General features: G+C 46.1%; 1 protein-coding gene across 1 annotated transcript; it reads right to left on the bottom strand.

Moving 5' to 3' along the window:
• Nucleotides 1-4,922: 4,922 nt before the first annotated feature.
• On the bottom strand, nt 4,923-24,480 carry LOC119440370 (cholinesterase). The gene is made up of 7 exons (XM_037705284.2): nt 24,234-24,480; nt 20,314-20,438; nt 18,530-18,870; nt 16,894-17,125; nt 13,611-13,796; nt 6,932-7,209; nt 4,923-5,073 (listed from the first exon to the last, which is right to left on the bottom strand). The coding sequence occupies exons 1-7, from the start codon at nt 24,478-24,480 to the stop codon at nt 4,923-4,925; spliced, it is 1,560 nt and encodes a 519-aa protein (XP_037561212.2).
• Nucleotides 24,481-24,741: the final 261 nt, after the last annotated feature.

Raw genomic sequence — 24,741 nt, forward strand, 5'->3', positions numbered from 1 at the left:
ACCAAGAACTGCAGAGATCTCATATTTTTCAGGGATTGGGGAAAACTCTATGAGATAGTGTACGGAAAGCTTGTAGGAAGTAGGCTAATTATGTGCATTTAAAGTAATTACTGTACACCCATGTGCGTCCAAAAAATCATTCGGTGTACTCGACATGCAGCTGCGATTCCCCGGTCTCCTCGGTTACCTATGCGGGGCACGGTGTTTATATTTTGCTGAAGTAGAGCACAGGTTCTGAGTGAAGAATCATAATTGCCTAATCAGTGTACTTACAGCCATTCTGGAAAAATGACGTATTAAAGCACCCAAGTATGTCATAAGGCCTTTGTTCGCCATGTTTCGCAGGGTCATAAAAAAGTGCAAAATACATCAATTTCAGATTCACTGGAATTAAGTGTATGTACGATTTGGCGAAAAATTTGATGTTCCTCAGATGAAAAAAAAAAACGTTGGAAATTTCCAAGCGTGATAAGAGCATGATATTTCTGAGCGTGATACGAGGGGTGTACTTCGATTCTCCGGTGTCCTGTATGATGAGGAATCAGCGCTGACGACGTATAGACGGCAATGAAATAACGAATACGAATGGACTCAGAAGGACCTAAAATAGGCAATGGATGCTAATCGCACTAAAAAGTACCCGGCATTTTCTGCTGTTTTGCATGTACTCAGTATACGGAAGACTATAAATGCAAATGCGGGAAACTGTAAAAACAGAGATAGGCATCGAAGTGCCGCACCATGTGGCGCACAGTCTCACGACAGCAGTGCCTAAGGAAATGCCTTTATCTGTATTCCTGCTGTAGCGAATAACATTAAACTTCAATAATAGACTTCATGTATGAGCGTCAAAACGTTTTCCTCCCCCCCCCCCTTCCTAGGTTTCCAGTGCATGCGTTGACATAAATAATTTTTATTTTGATCTCAGGTGCCAGTTCGTCCGTGGCACTGGCGGATAGGCAAGACTGAAGCGCTACCTTCGAGTCGCTGAATGTCGACCATCTTTGATGTTCTTGGTTGACGACACGAGCTCCAGCGCGAAGTTCCACAGTCATCTATGGAGTCCAGTGGCATGTATTGAAGCGGACGGCAGTGGCGATCACTGGAAGAAGCGCGGCTCCAGACGAACCATTCGCTGAGCCATCAGAATAAACGAGCACATGGCGGTGTCCTACTCGTGCAAAACGAGCAGAGACAGTTGCTTAAGAGCAGGTGATAACAGATCAAATTTGTTTTTTTTTTTCTCATAAGGCAAGGTGCATTCAAAGTCGATTCGAACATCGTCGAGGGCTTAGTGGCGGGAGTGAAGCGTTCTGGACGGCTCGTGCCGTATTCAGCAACGATCCTTGCACAAAATGATTTCTGTGGCATTTCTCAAAGCAATGTGAAATAATGGTGTTAACGGGCTTGTTTAAGGTTTCGAACATGCACTCCCAGCATTATCACTGCAATTGTGTCATTGCATTAATAGCACATTTCTGTGACACCATTAAAGGAAAGCTAGGCTTAATGTACGTTCCAGCAATTGCGTTTGATCTGCTTTGCATCTCACCAGTGACTTGGAGTTTTATGCAATTACATTCCTTGCCTACTTCAAGCACTTTGAGTCTATTTGTCTATGAAACTGTCCACCTAGCCTCTCATTCCGACCAAGGGACCCAAGTTTTATACTAGCTTGGACCTCTAGGTAACGGCTGGTGGTGGTAATGCCATCATGGTCATCATCATTCCAGATTAGTAATCTATCTATCGTCATGCCGCCATTGTCACGCTATCGTCGTCTTACAGTTATCGCCACCCTGTTGTCGCCATGCCATCGTTACCATCGTCATCTCTTCAAGGATGTCATCTCATTCTCGTCATGCCGTCGTCGTTACAGCGACGTCATTTTTTGGTTGTCATTCCGTCGTAATCATGATGCCGACATAGAATGGCGATTATGCCGCCGTTGTCATGACGTACCATTGTGTGCCGATCGAGGAGACTGCGTATGCCGCATATAGCGAAAAAACAGAAATCCCAGAAAGGCCACTACAGATTTTAAATTAAGGTGTCTACAGCAATATGATGTTTCACGACATTACTTGAAAGCTGATCGCATTAACGTTGACAGTCATCGCAAAATATATTGTTCCGGAGTTTAACACGAAAGCGTTTTATGCCGGCTTTCACGAATGACTTCCTGCAACGAATGTAACGGATGTGACGTGCCGCCATCCAGATGCGGTGAAGCGAATTAGTGCACCGTGACAATAACGTTCGTTCTGTTCTATCCTTTCCTTCTGCCGCCCCTTTCCTGTTCCCCAGACGCCTAATAATTCATCTCGTTTTCATCTCTTTCCACCACCTCACGTTACCTTTGCATGTTTGTTTCTTGTCATCTACACTGCTTAAGGCAACCATGGCGGGGTTTCCCCATGCTAGCTGGCTCAAGCTGGATGCTTCATTTACATTATTCACCTCGTCCCCTTGCCGTTCTTCGTTCTTTTGTGGTTCTTTTCTTCATTCTAGCCTCAGTTATTTTACTGCATTTACTTACTTTGTATTTATGTCACTTTCTTTTCTATGCCAAAGCATTTTCTGCAGCATTACAACTACAGTTACATCGGACTGGCCACCTCCTGCTCTGCTCACATCTCAGCACGGGTGGCGTTGTACCTGCAAAATGGCCGCCCGCGGATCACTGCGCATCCCTTCCCGAAAAAATATAGACCACCTACTACTCATGTAGCAGTCGTGAGACTACGCTCTGGCTTTTTCTCTTTCCTGTGATACATCTACAGCTTTATGCGGCTGTCACCTTGTCGGCTAGCCTCAGATTTTTTTAATCATTAAATGGTTTTTCCTCTAACTTTTCTTGCTTGCCTGCGCGACCCCTTTTTCTTTGTTTTTGTTGATTTTATGCCTGCTTTACCTATTATTGCGATAGCAATTATATGGACACTCAAAAGCAGATTTCTGCCGTCGGCGTCGCCGTCGCCGTAGCCGTCGCCGTCGCCGTCGCCGTCGCCGTGAGGTTCCGTATGACGTCATTTGGAGAAGAAATCGTCGCCGGTAGGTAAGTGGTTCTTGAGGGAAAGGGAAAGGTTGGCGCTATCTTCTGCAGCCCTTGAGGGAGCACGCCGAACGTTGTGTGTGCGAGTGAAAGGGCGCGAGGGGCGCGTCTTTCACGGGGAGTGAACGCACGGCGGAGAACAAACCCCGCGTTCCGCGCCGTGCTCGCTTAAGGGCTTCAGAAGTAGGCGTCTCTTTCCTCCTTTACAATCACCAATATAGGAGAGCAAACGCACCTTCTTCCGACGCGCGAGAAGCCGTGGGGAGGGGGAGGGAAGGGAGGCGACGTTTAGCTGCGGCACCAAGTGCCTATTTATATCACAGGCTCCGGCAACAGTCACCAACCGCCGCACGCATTTTGAGCGAACGCGGGCAAAACGCCGATGGCGTCGACAACAGTTCTGCGTGTTGCCGATGCTGCTGCATGTCCAAGTTTATACAGCTGATAAAGCTAATATCATTACTCCGTATAGCTCTCTACAAGTTTGCTATCGCAATTGATGCTTCGCCTTTCAGGTGAAACTGCGACCACTTTTTTATGGAGCAGGCTTTCCCCTTTTATTTTTTTCCCTCTCTTTGCGGGCACAAAAGTGACACTAACGAGCGCCCACACAGAGCGCTTCGGTAGTCAAAGCGCAGTGGAGACTCCAACGCGGTGTACCCACAGAATAATGAACCCAGTGTAAGCGGCTTCATGCCTTTGTAAACTCGTCATTTCCAACGACGTACTGTGTAATAAATAATAACATAAACGTTATTAATACTATCCGAAGGTAAGATTCGAACCCAGGACCTTAGAACAGAAGCCCGACATTTAAATCATTACGCCGCGGACGCATGCGAAGACACGCGGAATAGAACTCCCTTATCAATTTCTCGCGAGCAAGTCAGCACGTTGAGACACGTACCTGGCGCATTTCAACGCCGCGCGCGAAGCACACACGCAACACGGTCGCCGTGCCGCAGATTGTGCGCCTTTCGCTGCAGTGTACCGTGAGTTCATGAAGCAAACAGGCAACAGCTTCTATGAAGACACGTTTCACTTTCGTGTTCTACCAATTCCTATGAAAGCTTGTCCCTGTTCTGAAGCACAGCTCGGACGAGCTAACAAGTCAATGCGCACAGCGAGATGGAACGGGACACAAGCCCGCAGCCTATGAAACATCCAAAGCACCATGCCGCACCGGGCCGCCCACTCCCCAACACAACGGCCTGAGACGAATCTGTCAATTGGTCCCACTCATTGGCTATGTCTTCATCTCCTAAAAACTACAGCAGACCAAACCACGGTTACTTGACTTTATTAAGCTGAATTCCACAGTGCATCGAATGCCTTAAAGCTTGAACTTTCAGTGTCGGAGTTGTGTGATGCAAATACCGCAGTTGTACATAATAGTTTTGTGCATTGTTTGGCCTCTGCCGGCGATGCTAGTACGAAAGCAGGTCCAGTCAACGTTTAAATCCTCTCAAGGGCGAGGTAGCTATGCTGCTCCCCTGCAATGGCCCAGCGTCACAAGTTCTGCGAACAGTCCTTGGTCAGTCGATGATGCACACGTATACGAGCAAAAACTAGCGCTCCTATTTCAAAGAGCCCATAAATCAGAAGTATACGAGTACCAACGTGCTGACCAGTTCAATAATTTCTGCAAGTGTTGGACTAAAGAGCAAATTCTCGCATACAAATTACGTACAAAACAAACTAAGCATTGTGGCATATAGCGCAAAAGTTCAAATAACGGGCTAGTGGAAGTCACACGCTTCTGCAAATGACCACGCGATAAAAAAACAGCATAAGATAACTAGTAAAGTTATTGCAATTATAACTGCAAGTACACAAATGGCAGCCAATCCATGGCTTCTCTCATCAATCACTCCATAAAAGCTGAGAAGTAGGGCCGGAGTTTGTGGCACTCTTCTCTACGCAGGTCCGGTGCCCATGTCGCCGTAGGGTGCGTTAGCGACATTATGTCCATATCAATGCCTCCTTCCTTCGTTGAGCCCATTGGCGGAGCGAGCCATCTGCATTCAAAGAAAACTAAATTGAGACGAGGGTACTAACAAATTTTATTTCATTCACTCATATCCAATTTTGATGTTACGTACACGAAATATGCAGAAAACATTCTCAAACACACCCTTTGGGATTTGGGATGTATCAGCGACCTGTGAGAGACAGGCGATTGCGAACATGTACAGCTTTTATCAAAAGTATACAGCCTAATCTGCGACTTCCTCATTTACGTTTATGCTGTTAGGATGTGTGGTAATAGTCTCGTAGTGCTAGCGCTCCAGACCTCATAGATAGCGGGTACGAGAGCTATATTTAATCCTCATAGGTGTTGCAAGCCTAGCGTAAAAAAATCTCCCGTAAACAGCCTGTATTTCGCATGGCGGTCCCAGGCAACGTAGATCATAAACTTTTGGCAAACAAAGTACGTCGAGAATCCGTTTCTTCGATGCTGCATTGGCTTTTTTGGTTATGAAGTAATTATTCGACTGTATACTCACTGTTCCTGTGATGCAAGACGTCTGTCTGGGCCAGTATTGTTCCAATCTGTCTAATGTGGTAACTAAAGGAAAATCGCACTCGGAGCAATCAGATCTAAGGCGGTGTTTTCTGATGAAGCGACTGAAGCGATCGCCTCACTCTACCAGGAGGCTCAAATGAGTGCATAATAAAGAACCCCAGGTGGTCAGAATTATATTGGAGCCTTCCACTACGGCGTGCCTCATAATCATAACTGGTTTTAGCACGTAAAACCCCAGAAAAAAAGAAGAACAAGTGAGAATGAGTTCACTGTGGATTCACGCACTACTGCAGCTGTCTTCGTTAAGTTCCGAATTGTTTCCTGCTGGGATCTAGCACTTTCTGTTTATATAATTCTGTCTTGAGTTATTTCGTGCATTTGTGACAGAAGCTTCTTAATACTGTCCTAAGTAAAATAAGAATTGCAGCGCAGATCATCTCTTGCACAGTAGTCACTAAAGCTTTCAGCGCATAATTTCATCTTCCAGGTCACTAGGCAACATTGGGCGATCCACGCAGCAGAAAGCTTTGAATTTCTCTAAATCTACGGTTATCGCTATTTATATTTTTTATCGATATTTACATTTTATCGAAGATTTAGAAATAGCACGTTACGCTCTAGAAGGATGCGACTAAAGGTATACGCTCGCACAGCCTCGCAAAACATTTGCATTCTGAATTCAGTTGCGCAATTACACCAATTACTAATTCCACACGTCCCATAAGTAGAGACGAATTTCTAACGAGGAAATTGCAAATGGCTTTAGGAAACGTTCAATTCGTATTTAAATTCCAACCTGTTTCGCAATCACTTTTTTTTCGCATCAGGAAATAAAGGACATATAAATACGACAAAAGAAAAAAAAAAACACGTGAGCAGCCCTTCAACTGGGATAGCATTGTCTTTAACGCGTCATGCATGAGCGAACAGCGCTTTTATATCGAAGCGCGCCCCTAACGCATTCAACTCTCTCTGGAAAAAGCCGAAAGCTGTTTTCGGCGTTTTGCATTCCGCGGGCAAATGGAGTATAGTACACGGCGACATCCGTCTAATTTTTCTCTCCTCTCCCTTTATGAGGTACGCCAACTTTTACATTCACCGCGCGAGACAACCTACTTTATTCCAAACTACCCTCTCCTGCTGCAATAATGCGATTCGCCCTGCCTAGACCATTGCCGCACATTGCATGGGTGTGATGTGCTAGAAGTGCGTTTAGATACGCCACTCGTCATCATTCATGTATACGCCACTACTGTCTGTTACGACGATTGGGAAATTAACAGCAACACACGCAAAGAGCCCCGCCCCTGGCGCCCCCCCCCCCCCCCGTCCCCATCCCGTCCACTCACCCAGTCTTGAAGAAATGCGCCCAACGCCCGATCACACGTTGGCTCAGCGCCTGCTCCTCCGGAGACGACGTGTCCAGCACCAGAGGGGACCCGAAAAGCAGCCGTGTGGCGTAGTCCCTTGGCGGTTGGATGCACGGTCCGCTTACGTTCTTGCAATGCAGCACGTAGCCATGCACGGTGTTGCCCGAGGCGCGCAGGCGTTCAGCGTAGAAGCGCACCGGACACACGGCCAGCAGGTCGGACAACAGCTGCTCGACCCAGCTGGTGTTCGCATCGCCCTGTTCATACACCGCAGCGCGGAGCATGCACCGCAAAGCACACATTCATTATAGTTTCTGCGCATAACGCACAGAACATTTAGCGTCACATTTAGCGCCACTATTATACTGTCCCTGTTAACAACACAAACGTGCAGTACACGAAAAGCAATACACATATTGGAGGAGTAGCTATTTCGATGGTTCCATACATTTGGTGAGCTTAATGTGCCTGTCTGACAGGTATGTAGGTAACGCAAAAAAGTGTTTGGATAAAATAAATAGCTCTTTCAATCTTCGCCCTCCAGGGGACTTAATTACCATATTGAGTTTAGCGGCTCGATCGGTGCAGACAGTACACGGGCTTTACGGGCCCCCAGCTGTTTCCTTCGATCAGACTCGGTTGCAGATGTTAGCACGCTATGTAGCTTCGTGTCAGCGTCAAACGCCACTGTTACTTCACGTTTGGGTGCTCATTAATTTTAAACCATGGCTTGTGACCACTCAGCTTTTTCATCATAAGCTTGCGCGATAATTTAGACCCAGTTCATTTTTTAAGAAGCCACGTGCATGCTTGTAGAATGCGTTTTAATTCCTCATTTGCTCCGCGTAGCATTTTGAGCAGATATTATTTTCAGGAAATGACCACGCCTGTATAACCATGAGGCTCACGGGCGCTACACTACCACAACAACGAAGCGTCGTATGAGTCATTATTTCAGTGTGTCAGTAAACACGGTAGTACCGATCTCGTAAGCTACTGAATCGGTCAGCTGCAGCCTTTGGGTCCCAATTCGCACACGCTTTTGCTCGTAAGTGCTCTTTGCCATTGAAGGCCATCTATAAATACATATCCTGTGTCAAGATTCAGATTGGATGAAATTTTCTATATAAGCCATTGTAACGTAAGAACGTTTTGTGAGTATGGACGTTTGTTCGTATACATTGGGTATCAGCTAACATCAACGAGTTGGAAGCAATCGCTGTTCAAAAGTCAATTTTCTCCACAACATACAAATATTATGCTCGGCTGGAGTGAAACGATACCCGCCGAGGTGCTGGGTCCTCACCATGTTCCGTGTACTGGGTCTTCAAGTGGTCGAAATTTCCGGCGTCCCCCACTATGAGGTGACCCATGATTACATCGCGGTTCTGTCACTTTAACCCCATAAGTTATTTAAAATATTTAGGTAACACAATACGGACTAGCTTTCCGAACCAATATTATACTGCTGAGGCCTTCTTTGATCAGGATTCTCGTTAACTCTCGCTTCGTGCAAAACTTTCATGGGTGCTAAACCGTGCTGGAAAAACGGTGTGCTCCAAATTTGTCTAATTTTCATAGACGTAAGAATACTGGCTAAAGAGCCGCCTATAGTAAAGACAGCTTCAAAAAAGCCGGCAGATCCCATGCCCTGTGGGAATCGATGTTATGCGTAGCAGAGGGCGGATAGCCTACCAAGTTAACCAAACGACCATGAGAGTACGAAGACGTAGGCGGCTCTTTCATGGCCTACACGACACGCATGACATGACATTCATGTCATGAGTCCTCAGGAGTCCCTTGTGCTACACCGAAGGCGAAAGCCTTAGTCATGCTCATGATTATGACTTCGACCATCAACCTTTAGTGTTCCCTTCACTTAGTACCCACGTCCGAAGCCATTCCAGTGGTTTTTGAGTGTTAATATTTTTTCGCTGAGCCATTGTCATTTTGCTGAGGCATGCTCATCACTATGACTTCTACCAGCCTCCTGTAGTGTTTCCTGTACTTAGTACCTACGTCCGAACCCATTTCAGTGGCTTTTGAGTGTTAATATTTTTTCGCTGAGTAATTGTCATTTTTGCTGAGTCATTCTCATCACTATGATTTCTACCATCGTCCTTTAGTGTTCCCTTCACTTAGTGCCAACATCTGAACCCATTCCAGTGATCTTTGAGTGTTAATATTTTTTCGCTGAGTCATTGTCATTTTGCTGAGTCATGCTCATGACTATTACTTCTACCAGCCTCCTGTAGTGTTTCCTTTACTTAGTACCTACGTCCGAACCCATTTCAGTGGCTTTTGAGCGTTAATATTTATTTGCTGAGTCATTATCATTTTTGCTGAGTCATACTCATGACTATGATTTCTACCATCGTCCGTTAGTGTTCCCTGCACTTAGTGCCCACGTCCAAATCCATTCCAGTGGTTTTATTGCGATAGCAATTATATGGACACTCAAAAGCAGATTTCTGCCGTCGGCGTCGCCGTCGCCGTCGCCGTGAGGTTCCGTATGACGTCATTTGGAGATGAAATCGTCGCCGCGCGCCGCACGCTGTATGTGCGAGTGAAAGGGCGCGAGGGGCGCGTCTTTCACGGGGAGTGAACGCACGGCGGAGAACAAACGCGCGTTCTGCGCCGTGCTCGCTTAAGGGCTGCAGAAGTAGGCGTCTCTTTTCTCCTTTACAATCACCATATATGTAGAGCAAACGCGCCTTCTTCAGACGCGCGAGAGGCCGTGGGGGAGGGGGAGGGAAGGGAGCCGACGTTTAGCTGCGGCACCAAGTGCCTATTTATATCAGAGGCTCCAGCAACAGTCACCAACGCCGCACGCATTTTGAGCTAACGCGGGCAAAACGCCGATGGCGTCGACGACAGTTCTGCGTGTTGTTGCTACCAAAGCCGCTCACCTTACTTCGTATCACATTGCTGTGTTGCTATCGCATTCATTGCTTCGCCCTTAGGGCGAAACTGTGACATTTTTGAGTGTTAATCTTTTTTCACTGAGTCATTGTCATTTTACTGAGTCATGCTCATGACTATGACTTCTACCAGCATCCTGTAGTGTTTCCTTGACTTAGTACCCACGTCCGAACCCATTTCAGTGGTTTTTGAGTGTTATTTTTTTTCGCTGAGTCATTGTCATTTATGCTGAGTCATGCTGATGACGACGATTTCTAGCAGCATCCTTGTGTTTTTTCTTCACTTAGTGCCCACGTCCCAAACGAATCCAGTGGTTTTTCAGTGTTAATCTTTTTTTCCTGAGTCATTGTCAGTTTTGCTCAGTCATGGTCATGACTATGACTTCTACTAGCGTCCTTTAGTGTTTCCTTCACTTAGTACCCACATCTTAACCCATTTCAGTGGTTTTTGAGTGTTAATGTTTCTTGCTGGGTCATTGTCATGACCTGCATGACACGCATGTCAGGACAGTTATGTCATGACCTATCACTTATGTTCGTCATACACTCCTGTCATACTATGAAAATTTTGGTAGATACCAATTTAACGAAATTACCATGACAGCACGAAGTGGTAGGCGGCTAGATAGATTGATATCAAAGTAGCTAACAAATGTTCGCCAAGAAATGCCTCGCATTTAAAACGATATATGCGGGGTGTTTTCATTTTATAGTTAACAGAGTTTTTAAAAGATCACCTGTGAGATGTTGCAGAATTCTACTTCTTGAACTAGAGGCAGACATTATTTGCATAAGGTATCGAAGTGAATATTTGACTAATAAGGATTTTTTGCTAATTAACTTTTGAACTAATTACCTGACGCCACATATTGCAATTTATTAATTCTATCCGATAAATTTTACAGTCTATTCACTTGCAATGAATTTTGAGGTTGACACCAGTTTCGAGATATGCGTTCCCAAAGTTTGCGACGAAGTGCATTGGTGTTCCAGTTACTTTGAAGCTTCAGTGTATAAAAATGCGCTTTGTTAAAAAAGTAAGTGTGAGCAGTTTGACTGCACTTATTTCAAAACTGGTGCTAGTTTAATAATTCGTCCCGAGTAACCGTGACTTGCAAAATCAATTCCTTCTATTCGTGTACTCCAATATGTGGGCTTAAGTAATTAGTAAAAGAGTTAATTAGTGAAATTTTTCTGTTATACAATTATGCGTATTGATTTCCAGTGTAACGAATGTATACTTTTTCGAGTATTCCAGCTCAATAACTATCATCATCATCATCATCAGCCTATATTTTATGTCCACTGCAGGACGAAGGCCTCTCCCTGCAATCTCCAATTACCCCTGTCTTGCGCTATAGCGCATTTGCGCCTACAAATTTCCTAACTTCATCATCATGACCAATAACTATATTCGGTACTAAATTCTACAGGCGATTTTAATGCATCTGTTAACGACAACCTAACATACCCGGTATATTTTCGATTCACGCCATTTGCAGAAGAGTTTACGAAGTTCCAAAAACAATATGTGTCCCGCAAAACATGTTTCCAGTTGCAGAAACACGACCTAAATAAACTGGGCTCCTTCCAAAAACACTTCGCCTGTGTGCGGCATCGCGCGAGAGTGTGAACCTGTACACATAAAGTTTACCTTCTTGTCTTTTGACATTCATTGGCGTGTGTTACGTACCGCCACATGTAATCTGGTGCAATGTAACAGTAACGACATAATTGTTACATGCTCATCATCTGCTTGGTAAAGTACTCCTTACTGATGACTTCGTTGATACACGTTCTCTGTTTGCTTGTGTAAGTGCGTACACACGAGCATGTACGTGTGTACATGCTTGTGTGTGTGTTTTTGTGTGTGCTTGCGTGTTTCTCTCTGCTGTTTTCTCACAAATGCACGATCACTCCATTGAATTTTAGGTCTGTTTATATCAATAGGCTCGATAATGTCTGCCAGCTACCGGCACCCCTGTAACTGTTCTAAGCCCGATTGCACACGTATAGCTATGGTTTTGCTAGTCATTCAAGCTAATATAGTGGGCACACCAACCAGGACGCAAAGACGCATTCGTGTGGACGCAATACCAGTACAGTGACCCAAAAAAAAGCGAAATTTATGTCCTGAAACGCCCTTGCATTGCCATTTCAACGCCTCCATTTGGAAATCGTTGCCCGAGTGACCTCGAGGAGTAATTTTGTGTGTACGGCTGGATTAAACCCAGAAATATTGTCGTTCTGGTAAAACAGTCAAGCATAAAACTCTATGGTGACAGCCCATCATTGTGAGCGCTATCCTGAATGCGCACTCGTAACAAAAGTTGGGAAAGCAGCGGATCAGATAAAGTTGTGCTCTGTATATAAATTATAAGAGTGAAAAAGAGCTGCAGTGCAGAAGCATCGGGACGTATACCGATTCCCGTGCACGCGTATACAGTCGGTGAGCAGCTCCTTGTGATATGCTAATGTACCGGAACTGGAGTGTCTATTCACGTATATGGACAGAGTGAATGCACTCCGGCAGCGCGATCTGTGCTCGTTTCTCGTGTTTATCGGCGTCGTCCGTGTGCGCTCGATTCATTCCGCTGACAGTTGCGTCAGTTGCATTACTAGTATCCTTACATTAACGACGCGAGAGCCTTCCACCGTGAAGTAACGGATCTGAATAGAATAATAACAAGGCAGAACTTCACAAGAAATTGGAAGCCTGAAGTGATCAACGGCGGGCAAACATGTAAGATCGCTGGAGCCACAGTTTCGACAATGGGAGGTGTCTACTTCCGGAGCCGCCGTGTCGAGCCACCTTAGCGACGACTCCGTAAGAGTAACAGAAACCAATATCAAAGGCTATTGTTTTTGCTGCACCAACTGTAAGTGAGTTCCCGAGCCGGAAACCCATCATGGTCACCATCTTTTCAACATCACATAATTGTAGCCAAGAGAAAACACCTTGTCGAAGCGTTGGCTCCAGCGTCGTTCTTTCTTTGGACCACTGTTATTTCTCAATGAATATTTTATGGGAGTGAATATCGCTTTCAAGCAGATAAAACAATTATAGAATCATTCTTGCGCTCGCAACTGTGCTAGTCAACCTAAGTGAGCAATCTCTCCAAAGTCATGTTTCCTATCGAATCTGGTAATAAAAAGTGAACCAGTCTCCATCAGACCGCAGCTGCAGCCGGACCCAACCCACGAAGTTGGCTTGATTGAAGCCACTCCAAAAGTAATTCAGGATTTGATATAGGAGGCGCGCACTTAGATTGGTACATGCCACTAACGCTGTTTCCGACGCACGCTCCTATGACCTGCAAGTGAAGATCTCCACACGGCTCGCGAGGCATTCCACTTTACTTGCCTGTCCGAACTTTCGGCAAGTGCATAAATAGGCGAGTGTCAACTTTACAGGGAAAACACGCTCGTCGACACTTTCGATACGACTTGCCATGAAAAGAACCAATTGCGCGTCGTGTTTATGAATAGCGCTGAAGCTGAAGACCTTCCCTAAATTATTAGCCTTTAGTAACCTTTACGAACCTGAGTCCTTGCGAATGATAAGCTTTGTGAATTTCGTTCAGTTTCCTTCCATTTCATCTCAGTGCCTCGTAATGAAAAATTCCTTTTACGATAATCTGAACTACCAAGTATAGATAGCGGGCTTGAGAGGGGGGTGCATCTGATAGGAGCTACCACTGTGTTCCAAAGTGGCAGACAAACTCTGCACAGCTCACCTCAGGGTAGTGCTCCAGGATGGCCGTGGTTTCAGCGGACGAGAAGCGAAGCACCGCGAGGATGGAACGCACAACCTCGCGCAGGTCTCGCTCCTCGCCCAGGCGGAAGAAGCGTTGGAAGAAGTGCATCAAGTCTGGCCCCTCGTACTCTGAGAATCCCAGCAGAACCGTCACGTTGCGAGGCACCTGCGAGTGCAGTGTTTTACTGGCTATTTATCTCCATAAAGCCCAAACACCATTACGTACCAAAGGAAACGAAAGGAACTCGTGCGCATTCATTTCTGGCCACCGAGAGCAGATTTGTGCAGACAAAAAGCAATAATTTACTCGCCGGCCCTGCGAAAGTGGTTGTCCAGCGAAGCTGGTGCAATACCGATATACACCTGCTGACGGTTGTATAAAATGTTATATTACTTCAGAGCAATGGTAGTGATAATCGCTTTGAGGTCGTTGTGGTTCATCGGGAGCCCTAACTCTGTGTGGCCTACCCACTAGCATTGCTGCAACGGGACTGTGTACCGGGAGCTGCAATCGGGATGGTTCAGTCAGCTTGGGAATTATGGGAAGTACATGGATTTGCCTAAACTTCGTCCTTCTGGCTTCAAACGGCTTCGTGACTTTGTAAACTCGTCATTTTCTACAAAGTAGTGTTTAATAAATATGTAAACATTGTTAAAAATGTTCGACTACAGGACCCGAACATAGGACCTCTAGTACAGAGGCCCATATTGAAACCACTACGCCGCGGACGCCTGCGTCGAGAGGCGGCATAGAACGCCCTTATGAATTTCTCGTGGGATAGTCATCAAATGTGTGGTTCGGATGCTTGTCTTGCGGTTGTGTTTTATTGAAACGAATGGTGTTCTATATGTTGTATGCGTGATTCCAAGGAATGTACCCACTTTTCCCTTCAATTTTCTGAGTGCTGGAAGCCTGGTTCACCTTCGCCGCGGGTGGGCCCGGCATCACACGGCCCCCAGGATATGCCTGCATTTTTGCTAACGGACGCGGACTCGAAAAATGCCGACTAACTAGAGCACTGTAACAACATTTTATGAATCATAAATAACTTATTATATCAATACAATGTTGATGATTCGGTTGTTCAAGCTATCAAAACTTAAACTTCGCTTCAATTTGTCAAAAAGGCTACTGTGCATTTTGCACAGTCCTGTGTGGTACGTTGGCACCCGACTGAGGTCTTCTATTCATGGTGCCGAACATAAAGAAATACCGCTTCGGTTAGCGTTCGGATTTCAACGCACTCCAGATTCGTTCTGGTTTAGTTCTGGTTCGCAGAAATAAAATTGCGTAATGGTTCGCAACACTGAAATGGTTTGCGAACCGCTTCAGAACAGCAAACTACAGGCTGCACAGTGGCTGTTGAGTTGTCCGCATGGCGTATGCGCAGGTTTTTTCAGGAGGAGGAATGAATGGGCTTCCTGGCCCACAGCCGCAGTAGAAATTTATAGGGGCGTTTGAATAGCGCAAATTTTTCATTCAATTGGATAAAATTATACCAGAAAATGACAATCGCATGCAGAATAAAATATGGAATGTACTCACAATTTGTAAAAAAATGTGAAACAAAGAGCTTCGTGGAGTCTGTTCGGCATTAAAGGGCTTGCTTACATCATTTGGTACACGTGCACCAAATGTAATACCATACGACCACATTTCGTGCACGATGACATTGAAAGGTTGTGAAAAAGAGGAAGGGCACGTGCCAAATGCATTTAGGGGTGCTCTTTGAAATAGCTAACGGCAGCACGAAAGCGCAGCACATTCTTTTTAAGTGATCGAAACACGTTGAGATGGGTTGAGTATCCGATATCTGTGTCTAAATCGGTAGAGCGAATGCAGAGGCTGCCTAACAGGAGACGGGCTGGTAAAGTTTGTGCGTAAGTTACTTCCTCCTTGTGTTTGCTACGGAATTAGATCGTTTGCGCAACAGCGGTCCGGCGAAACCAGAATTATTTGGACGACTGTCGATTTCCGTCAACCTTTTTTCCCTGTACACTGCAAGAACTGTTGTACTCCCCTATAGTATTGGAATGAAGCTAAAAGAATGGTCCATGTGGATGCAACGTAGATCCGGGTGTTGAGATGCCGACAACGCGAACAGCGGTCGTGCAGTTGCATGCTGGATTTTTTGTACACCTTTTGTACGTTTTACAGTTGTCGGAAAGAGCTCACATTCACATTGTATTACATAAATTACAACTCAAAACTTCTAGTCTATAGCGAATAATGAAGCTAACAATTCACATCTCGCTCACTTGTCTGTTTTTTTTAATATAAGAGCAGGTGGGGACATTGATACTTCTGAACGATGAACAAGTATAGTTTGTGTTAAATAGAGCGACGTTCTTTCCTACACAACTGCACGTGGCGCAGAGTGTTGCGCTGACTAAGAGCGGACCAAAAAGTCCAAAGCACGCACATTATACCCAGGAATGTTTTGAAAAATCAAAGAGCATTGTTATCTGCTTGGAAGCGCCAAACGTACTTGAATGGACGAAACAAAACGCGAATTTCCCATGCCATTAAGCGCCGTGTTTCTGCGCACTGTGATGTTGAAGGCATTCGAATTAGTGACCATAATGTTATCCTTACAAGAAGCTGTACTAATGAATTCATTCGTTTTCCCTTTTCCAGAACAACATCATTTTTTCATCCGTGTATCCTGGTATGTTCATTTTACGGCTTGTCAGTAATAGTAGATAGCTGACTTATAAAAGCTGAATTGGCAGCTTCAACAAAAACGGTTATTCTCTGCAGCCCCTGAATCGATATTTCGGCCGAGGGACAGAAATAACATGACTGAGTTCAGAAGTGTAAGCGTCTCTGCTTAGATCTGTCCCCATTGTCGCACACGTGAATGGTAAATCGCAGGGGACTCGTAACAATCTGCTTTCGTGGGATGTGAAGACTCGAAACCTACATATTTCGAAGAATCGCTTATATACTGAGCACCCATATACACTTTTGGGCACCCTTTATGCTTGAACCATTCCGTGCTGAACCGGCAACTGTTATCAATTTTTTGTTTGTTAAGGTTTGGTTCCGGTTAAGGCACGTTCTATAAATATTGGTTCGGTCTCGCATTCAGTTTTGGATAAAATTCCGCGTCGGGTACGGTTCGAACCTTTCGTGCTATCCCTCTATACCTATGAAGTCTTTCTGCTATCCCTTTACACCTATGAAGTCTTCCTCTATGAAATCTGCATCTTCCAAATGCCGCGTCATCCATAGTGACACTCATGAAGCGTACCGGGCTAACCTTGAGCTCTTTCCACAACGTGGTCGGCCACATCACGGGCAGCACGGGAAAGAACTGGGGCAGCTCTCGCGGATCTCCACGCTGCCTTCGCAGGAGTTCCTCCACTGGAAGCCGGCGCAGGCAGGTCAGCAAGCTCGACTTATTCTGCTCTGCCTCCTCGCACAGATGTCGCACCGACGCGTTCGCGTACTCGCTGTAGTCGCTCTCCCGGCCTCGGTTCGGCACCGGATACCTGCGCGAAGTTCGTAAGCAATGGTGGCTTCCTCTATAGTAAATAGCAATAAGATACCGAACTCTCGTGGATGTCGTCGGACGTGATCGTGACGTATCAGTCAGTGCAAGAAAATAAACGGCAAACCGGATAACGTTTTAACTAATCAAAATGCCCTTAATATACATTTTTCATAGCAATTCTAAATCTTAGCAGCATTTTCAGAAACTAGTACTTGCCAAAGATTCCGCTTATACCGACTTTGCGGCTGTCGTCCCACTTGCACCGATAGTTTAGGATGATTAGGAACTTGGTTGGAGTAAACAGCGGAGCTGGTGATCGATCTAGCTTCTTCCAGGTTTTACTAGTCTTGGCGTGTTTAGCAGCAGCGGCTTCTGCGTGATACACCGGATTAGCACGCAATCGCCGCATTCGTTCTCAGCTGGCGGCATGACGAGCTTCTAGCTGAGCGGCTTCTTCTTCGGGAGTCTTGTATTTCTTTGGTCGTCCCACGTTACATTTACTCAGTGCGAAGTCTACGAGTGTAGGGTGTGTCGCCGTCGTGGCGACATGATCTTTATAATCAGTGTGACGCCATGGCCAAGTTTCACAAAGTGTTGTCATGACTAAACAAATCAAGAATTGCGTCGCGAAGCAATGACATGGCTGGGCGAAGCTGGGTAAGTGATTGCAAGGCGACCGCATTAACAGAGTGGGTCTGCTGGAACGCGGTGTCGACATTGGAACGTAGTGTCGGTGTTGCAAGCTGCGCTACGCAACGCGCAGTGACGCCATCGCTGGCGCGGCAGCGAAGGAGCGTTGCAGGAGCTAGGAGACGCGAGGCGCACCTTCGACTCTGTGCCGTCGCTTGGCTAAGGCTTCCTCGGCTCTCTGTGCAGGATCAACTCGACGCCGGCGACTGTATTCTTGTTTGGCCAAACGGCATAATTCCCGGAAAGTAACCTCTTAAGACCTCGGGATGTGTGGTTCTTCCTCGGTTTCCCCATGGCTGCTACTATATACCGCCCGCACACTAGCAACCCCGCCTTCACACCTGCTACACGGAACGTTTATGGCAACCGGAGCAGACGCGCTGCGCGCAGTGTCTAGGCGCGGAGTCTCGCGAAGCTATCGCACAGCTGGTAAGGGGTTGCTAGGCAAGGCAGTGACGTCATATCTCGGCGAGGTTTTGCGGCTCGCGGCACAAATTACGGCCGGCTTGAACAGCTCCGCTGTGAAAAGTGAATCAGAGCTGCAAGACAGCACTGATACACTACACATATTTCACCCTACTACCTTCTTATCATTATCTTTCGCAGAAACGATAAAGACAGCCCTACGAAATACCCAGCAATGATACCGGCTCAGGCACAGCTAAGTTATACAGTGTACGCGAGTCGCAATATCAGGACGAAGACACCACACCTGGTCATTGGGCTCTCGCTCATGAAAGCAACCTTCAGGATGGGAGCGACGTCACTCAGACCCTGGCCCAACATCAGGTGGTAAGCGAGAGCAGAGGCGCCGGACCCATGGCCGACGACCACAAGGTCGGACTTGTTGCCACCAAAGGCGTCCACATTTTTCGCCGTCCAGCGAAGTACCTCGGCCTGGTCCAGCAGGCCGGCATTGATGGGCACGTCGTCGTTCCCAGTCAGGCTAAGGAATCCAAGCACGCCCAGCCGCCAGTTGGGAACTACGACGACAACGTCACCTAAGGCGGCCAGGGCACGGCCGTCGTATTGAGGGTCGTTGTTGCTGCCCGTCTGCGGGCCAGAACACCAAACATTTTATTTTAAGCCAGTGAAGGCATACTATATTCCATGTGATTCTTAACCAATCTAGCAGAGAGAGATTTAGTTTGTTATTTTTTATTGTCCAGACAAAGAAATGTCCTAACTTGTTGTTTTCACAAGTAACTCATCAGCATTTAAACAGGGCAAATTTTGCAACTCTGGCGCAGTTTCTTGAGCATTAATAAATATAAGAGCGTACTGCGAAAGTCGTGACCATGAAGATACGCTAATATATATCCATTTAAAGTGCAACATGACAAAACAAAATGGAATTCGGATACTGATTTACGTTTTTCCTTTACAATGCGATCTCAACTGGCACTACCATACGACTCAATGACAATGCCTATTTCCATACTTATATTTTTTTTGTTTACTTTGTACAGATACATACCTACTAAAGGGGGCCAGAAAATAGTCAAGTATACCAGTACTAGCGCCAGAGTCATGTGTCACTAGTCATTGCAATCTTTTTGGATGGTAGAATGGCGTGGCTGCGGTGCCTGTTTTAGACTCGACATCCTTACTGAACACATAGAGAATCTGAGGCTGTATGAAATAGAACTGGAGAGCGGCGCTATGCGTCCAAGGACGGGTGCGAAACTCCTTCCTGGGTGTGTTTCTTCACTATATTCTCACTGCAATGACTTTAGAAGTATAGCTATATGCCCAAAATAAAAGACAAATGCTTCCGAAGAAGTAACTAAGGTGTCCTTTGCGAGAGCAAAGGACACCTTAGGTACATGTTTGTGTTTCTAGTGGAATGCAAGCGCCAATGGCGGGCGGATGCTGCTAACCGCGACGCCGAGCTAACTCGAGATATGGAACGCATGCGACAACAGCGAGCCGACGAGGCGGCGTTGCGGGCACAGCCACGTCAACGTGGCAATGGTGGGAACGCGTTCGCCGGGGCCAACGCCCGCTTTCGGCGGGAGTTTCTCGAGCGGCTAATTGGCTTCGGCTGCGACGAAACGTACACGTTGAAATCGCGAAGTGGAACGCAAGCGTCAATGGCGGGCGGATGCTGCTAACCACGACGCCGAGCTAACTCGAGATATGCAACGTATGCGACAACGGCGAGCCGAGGATCCGGTGTTGCGGGCAGAGCAGGTACGACGCAGAGAACGACATCACTAACGGCACTGCCAATGGCGCGCGCGCTTGCGTCCGACGTAGACAATGACGTACCTGACGGCGCAGCCAATGGAGATGTAATTCGTAGGTTGTCACCGACTATAGACGACTTACGAGCGAAAAGCTTTGTAATTCGGCCTCAGGCTCTTGTACCGCATGGCGCGTTCCATCGGCCACGACCGTAAATTCGAGAAAGGGCTTTCGACTCACTAAAAATCAAGGCAATGTTCTGCAAAACTAAGTAGGACTGCTCATGGGATTCATGTGGTCGAGCCTTGCCTGGAAAAAGCCGCCGTGAATGAACACGACGACCGTCCTATTGCCGCTGCATGGGCGAGATCCACAGGCCGGAGCCCAGATGTTGAGGTACAGGCAGTCCTCCGATGTGCTCGCATTCATCTCATCTGCAGCAGATGTCAAACAAATTTTAGACACATGCGAGAACATAGGAAAATGTGTAATATTTATCGAGCCTGATATCGGCGATCACGCTTTATAATTAAGCGTGTAGCTCAAGTACAAAGCTATTAAGATATATTTACAAAGCTGGCCCAAACACTACAGGTATGGTGATAAATAAGTGGATGTTTGTCTTCCTCACATTCTTTGATGCAGTCATGCCGACACGGTCTTCATCTACTGCTGTTCCAAATCAATATCATAGCCATATAAAAAAGTAGAGAGGTGTTTTCACTTAGCAAAAATTGAGGAAGTTCGCTTCAAGGACAGGCACTATAGGTTACTTTCAAGAAGCCCCATAGCTCAGTACCTTATGATATGCTTTATGACAACGTATCCATTCATCCATACTGTATTCATCCTTCGTTAGTCACCTTGGAGACACCATGATTGTTCAGTTAAAACTGCAGTACCAACATCTTTAAAATATCGGCGGACTGCAGTAAAACCGCGAAAGCCACCCAATCCGTGGACCGTTCGCGTCGGCAGTGGGACACGACAGTGCCATAAATCTTGTCTTACACAATTTGCTAGGTGTGCCCGACCCCTACGTTAAAGAATATGTCGAAGCGGAAAGCTGAAAGACGCTTTACGCGGAAGGAAAAGGCGGCCGCTAATGTTTCCCGCTGCCCGCCTGAACAGCTTTCACATGGCAAGATGTTCTGTTTTCCCATTATCCATTTTTAAAAATGGTCAAAATTGATCTGAATTCAGCGGTGCATTACACGAGCGCCAGATGCTAAATATGCACGCTTCTGTAGCGCCCTTGAGATTTACTTGCAATATTTCAATTTTTGAAGATGGCTAGCAAGACAATATCACAAATTTGACAGATAATGGTTCCTTATCGGTAACTGAAGTGAAGGCCAAGCTTCTACCAATAAACCGCGTAAGGTGTGATAGGACGAGTAAGTGGACAAATCTGCTGTTCCTGCAAGTTAACATAGTCATTTGCTCAGCATCCAAGTAATGTGCTGCCTTGTCTGCCTTTGCACACGGCGACTTTTTGGTGCTGTTGCCCACTGCGCTGCTTTCCAGTCTACCTGCGGAACCAATATAGCGATTGCTTCGTCAATCAGCGCAACATCCTTAACTACATAAATAATAATAGATAAAAGGACGAAAGGATTGAATGAAAGCAAAGGGAGGTTGGACTATTATTGACAATCGAATAACATAAAAAGACCAACTAAGCAACTCAATGAACAATAACTAAGTGCTGTTGCCTATGCTTTCAATTTAGCATAGCGAATACATTCTAAAGCTCCCTTTGAAACGTTCATGCCTATTGGTTGCAATGTATTGAACTTATGAATGAGGTACTATTCTCTATATTTTCTGTCTCGCGCAGAACGAAAATTTGACTGTAGTATGTACAGTTTAACTCATCAAAGTTATGATCTGATTGGTTGAAATGCTCGGCGACGGCTTTGGGAAGCTTTTTAGCTGTGTCCGCGCGATGTACGTTTAGCCTGATGTTCATTGATTGTCCCGTTTCACCGATATATTGCTTCTTACAGAAGGAACACTCAAGCATATAAATTACATCGGAGCTAGTGCAAGTAAAGCTAGTTTTCACTTCGTGTGTGTAGCCATTTGCGGTACTTTTAATTTTAAGGTCACTTTGAAGGTGCTTGCAGGTTTTGCACCTGGGGCGAGAACATGCTTTTATAACGGGGGAATGATGTTGGCTGACTTTTGAATGCACTGACATGTCTTTAAAGTTTCTGTTGCGTCGATAGGTAACCCTTGGTACATCCGAGATCGCTTTTCTCAGACGCTCGTTGCTTGTCAATATTGGGTGGTATTTTCGTAGCATGTTGTTTATGTGTGGGAGGGCGTTAGAATATTTTGTTATAAAGGCTGGTGGTCTATCAGATTTTGGTATAGGTTGTTTCTGAGCTAATGCCGACTGCCTCTCTAATCTTGACGCGACGTCATAAGCCTGGTCGAGAGGAATTTGTGGATGGTTTCGTTTCGCTAGCGTTACGGTCATTTAGGTGGTGAATATAATCGTTGACGTCGCTACAGATTCTTATTCGTTTCGCTTCCCCGACAAAAATTCCTCGCTTGCAATGTCGCGGGTGATGACTGGAGTAGTCTAAATACTGCTGGCTATCCGTAGCCTTCTGGTAAAGTGTTGTTCTCAGTTTTCTATATTCTATGTAAACCATCGTGTCGAGGAAGTTGATCTGTCTAGGAGAGTAGTGACCAGTAAACTTAATACTCGGGTGAAAGCGGTTGAAATGGCTAATTAGGTCGCTTAGCGCGTTTATGCCGTGTTCCCATATTATGAATATGTCGTCAATGTAACGCATGTAGGTGTGGGGTTTTAGAGGATATTATTTCATCAGGTTTGCTTCAAGCTGTCCCATGAAAATGTTGGCATACGTGGGAGTGAACGGTGTTCCCATGCTTGTGCCGAAAGTTTGTAGGTAGTGAATAGAATCGGATTCAAAATAGTTGAGCGTAAGAACTAACTCTAGAAATGACAGGTAAACTTCGGGAGCGTGTGCCTGAGGATTGATTGCGAGGCACTTCGACACGGCTTCAATTCCTTCCCGCATGGGTATGGTATGTTAGTATAAAGAGCAGAAACATCTAAAGTTACTAGAATAGCACGGTCGGAGAGAATTTGGTTAGCGTTAATAGAGTCGATAATTCGAAGGAAGTGCGGCGTATCTTGAACAAATGATGGTAGGGTGGTTTGGATGTTTGACAGATGGTGATTTAAAAATTTAGATAGTGACAGGGTGGGTGTGTTATTTGATACTACTGCCTGGGGTTTCTGCTGTAAATATTTCTTCTACGGGAACCTTATGTATGACCCGCCGTGGTTGCTCAGTGGCTATGGCGTTGGGCTGCTGAGCACGAGGTCGCGGGATCGAATCCCGGCCACGGCGGCCGCATTTCGATGGGGGCGAAATGCGAAAACATCTGTGTACTTAGATTTAGGTGCACGTTAAAGAACCCCAGGTGGTCTAAATTTCCGGAGTCCTCCACTACGGCGTGCCTCATAATCAGAACTGGTTTTGACACGTAAAACCCCATAATTTAATTTTTAACCTTATGTATTTTAGGAAGGAGATAAAAACGGCTGGCTTCTTTGTTATTGGGCATCATGAAGCGATATTTAGTCTGGGTGATTAATTCCAGGGTAACGTAAACGTAACGAGAATTCCTTTCACGATCAGGTCCTGGTGTCCTAATACTCAGGCACCAAAGGATCGAGTTTACCACTACAGCAGGCTTTCCGTACTTTTCATTGTGCGCGATCAGAAGAAAAAAGATGACTGACACTTTTCTTTCGATGTGAAGCCCGTACCAGATACGCTTTACTCCGATCAAATGGCTTATCCATGCATCAGCTTCAGAAAACCGCCAAGGTACAGCAGGTAGACTAAACAGAAAATGATATGAATCGCCCGTGTTCGGTCACCCCCTCCCCCATCATGCTAGGATAGAAAACTAAATTGAAACAAAGCAGCTATCCTGCGCATCAGGGCCAGCTGTATAGCAAATTTTAAGCTTGTTGCCCTGCTCGATGGGTTGGCTGATGTTGGCAAATAACAGTACACATGCCGAACTATGAAAAGAGTGCCGTGAAACTGACATAAAACAATACGTGCAAGAAACAATTCAATGGATGCCGCTAAAAGACGTACCAACCACAGTTCGCCATAGAAAAACGCAAAGGCATGGCCCGGAGTAATTCACTGCCCGAATACTTGGCCCCTCACCAAGGCTTGGTGACGCCTGTGCGCAACTCGGTGCGGACGCTGTGTTGTCGAACATCTCCTGCTCGCGATACCAAGGCACGGGTGCTCCGAAGCGCAGAGTGCGAGGGTCGGCGTACGGCACGCCCAGAAAAGCACCCACGGCCACACCGGACACCACGGACCTGGTGCCATAGTACGTGCCAAAGTGACCGACCGCAAGCACGTGACCATTGTCGTCCTGTCCCTTTCGGAGTGTCACGATCAGCATCAGTGCCAGAAAGCTCGCACCAAGTATGAGCGCCACCAGGAACACCAGGTGCCGAGTGCGCACATTTCGCCTGGTAATTACAAAAGAAAAGTTTCCTTGAGACCTGAACTTTCACAATAATTTTCGCGAAATTGAGTAAGCACCATGTAACGCAGAAAAGCACAGACATTCGTTTATATCATGAAGTTTACGTCGAACTTACTGCCCACCGACACACTCGACGCGTCTCAACTTGACGCGAAAGCACCGCTCCAGGTATGC

This window comes from Dermacentor silvarum, chromosome 2, assembly GCF_013339745.2.
Source record: "Dermacentor silvarum isolate Dsil-2018 chromosome 2, BIME_Dsil_1.4, whole genome shotgun sequence".
Classification (NCBI taxonomy): domain Eukaryota; kingdom Metazoa; phylum Arthropoda; class Arachnida; order Ixodida; family Ixodidae; genus Dermacentor; species Dermacentor silvarum.

What these genes read in the sequence shown, in the direction of transcription:
- LOC119440370 (XM_037705284.2), bottom strand. Translation starts at nt 24,480, where the DNA reads ATGCTGATCGTGACACTCCGAAAGGGACAGGACGACAATGGTCACGTG. An exon ending in ACAGGCGTCACCAAGCCTTG is followed by an intron (nt 20,439 to 24,233) that starts GTGAGGGGCCAA and finishes CATCTGCTGCAG; the next exon opens with ATGAGATGAATGCGAGCACA. An exon ending in AGCGAGAGCCCAATGACCAG is followed by an intron (nt 17,126 to 18,529) that starts GTGTGGTGTCTT and finishes AACTTCGCGCAG; the next exon opens with GTATCCGGTGCCGAACCGAG.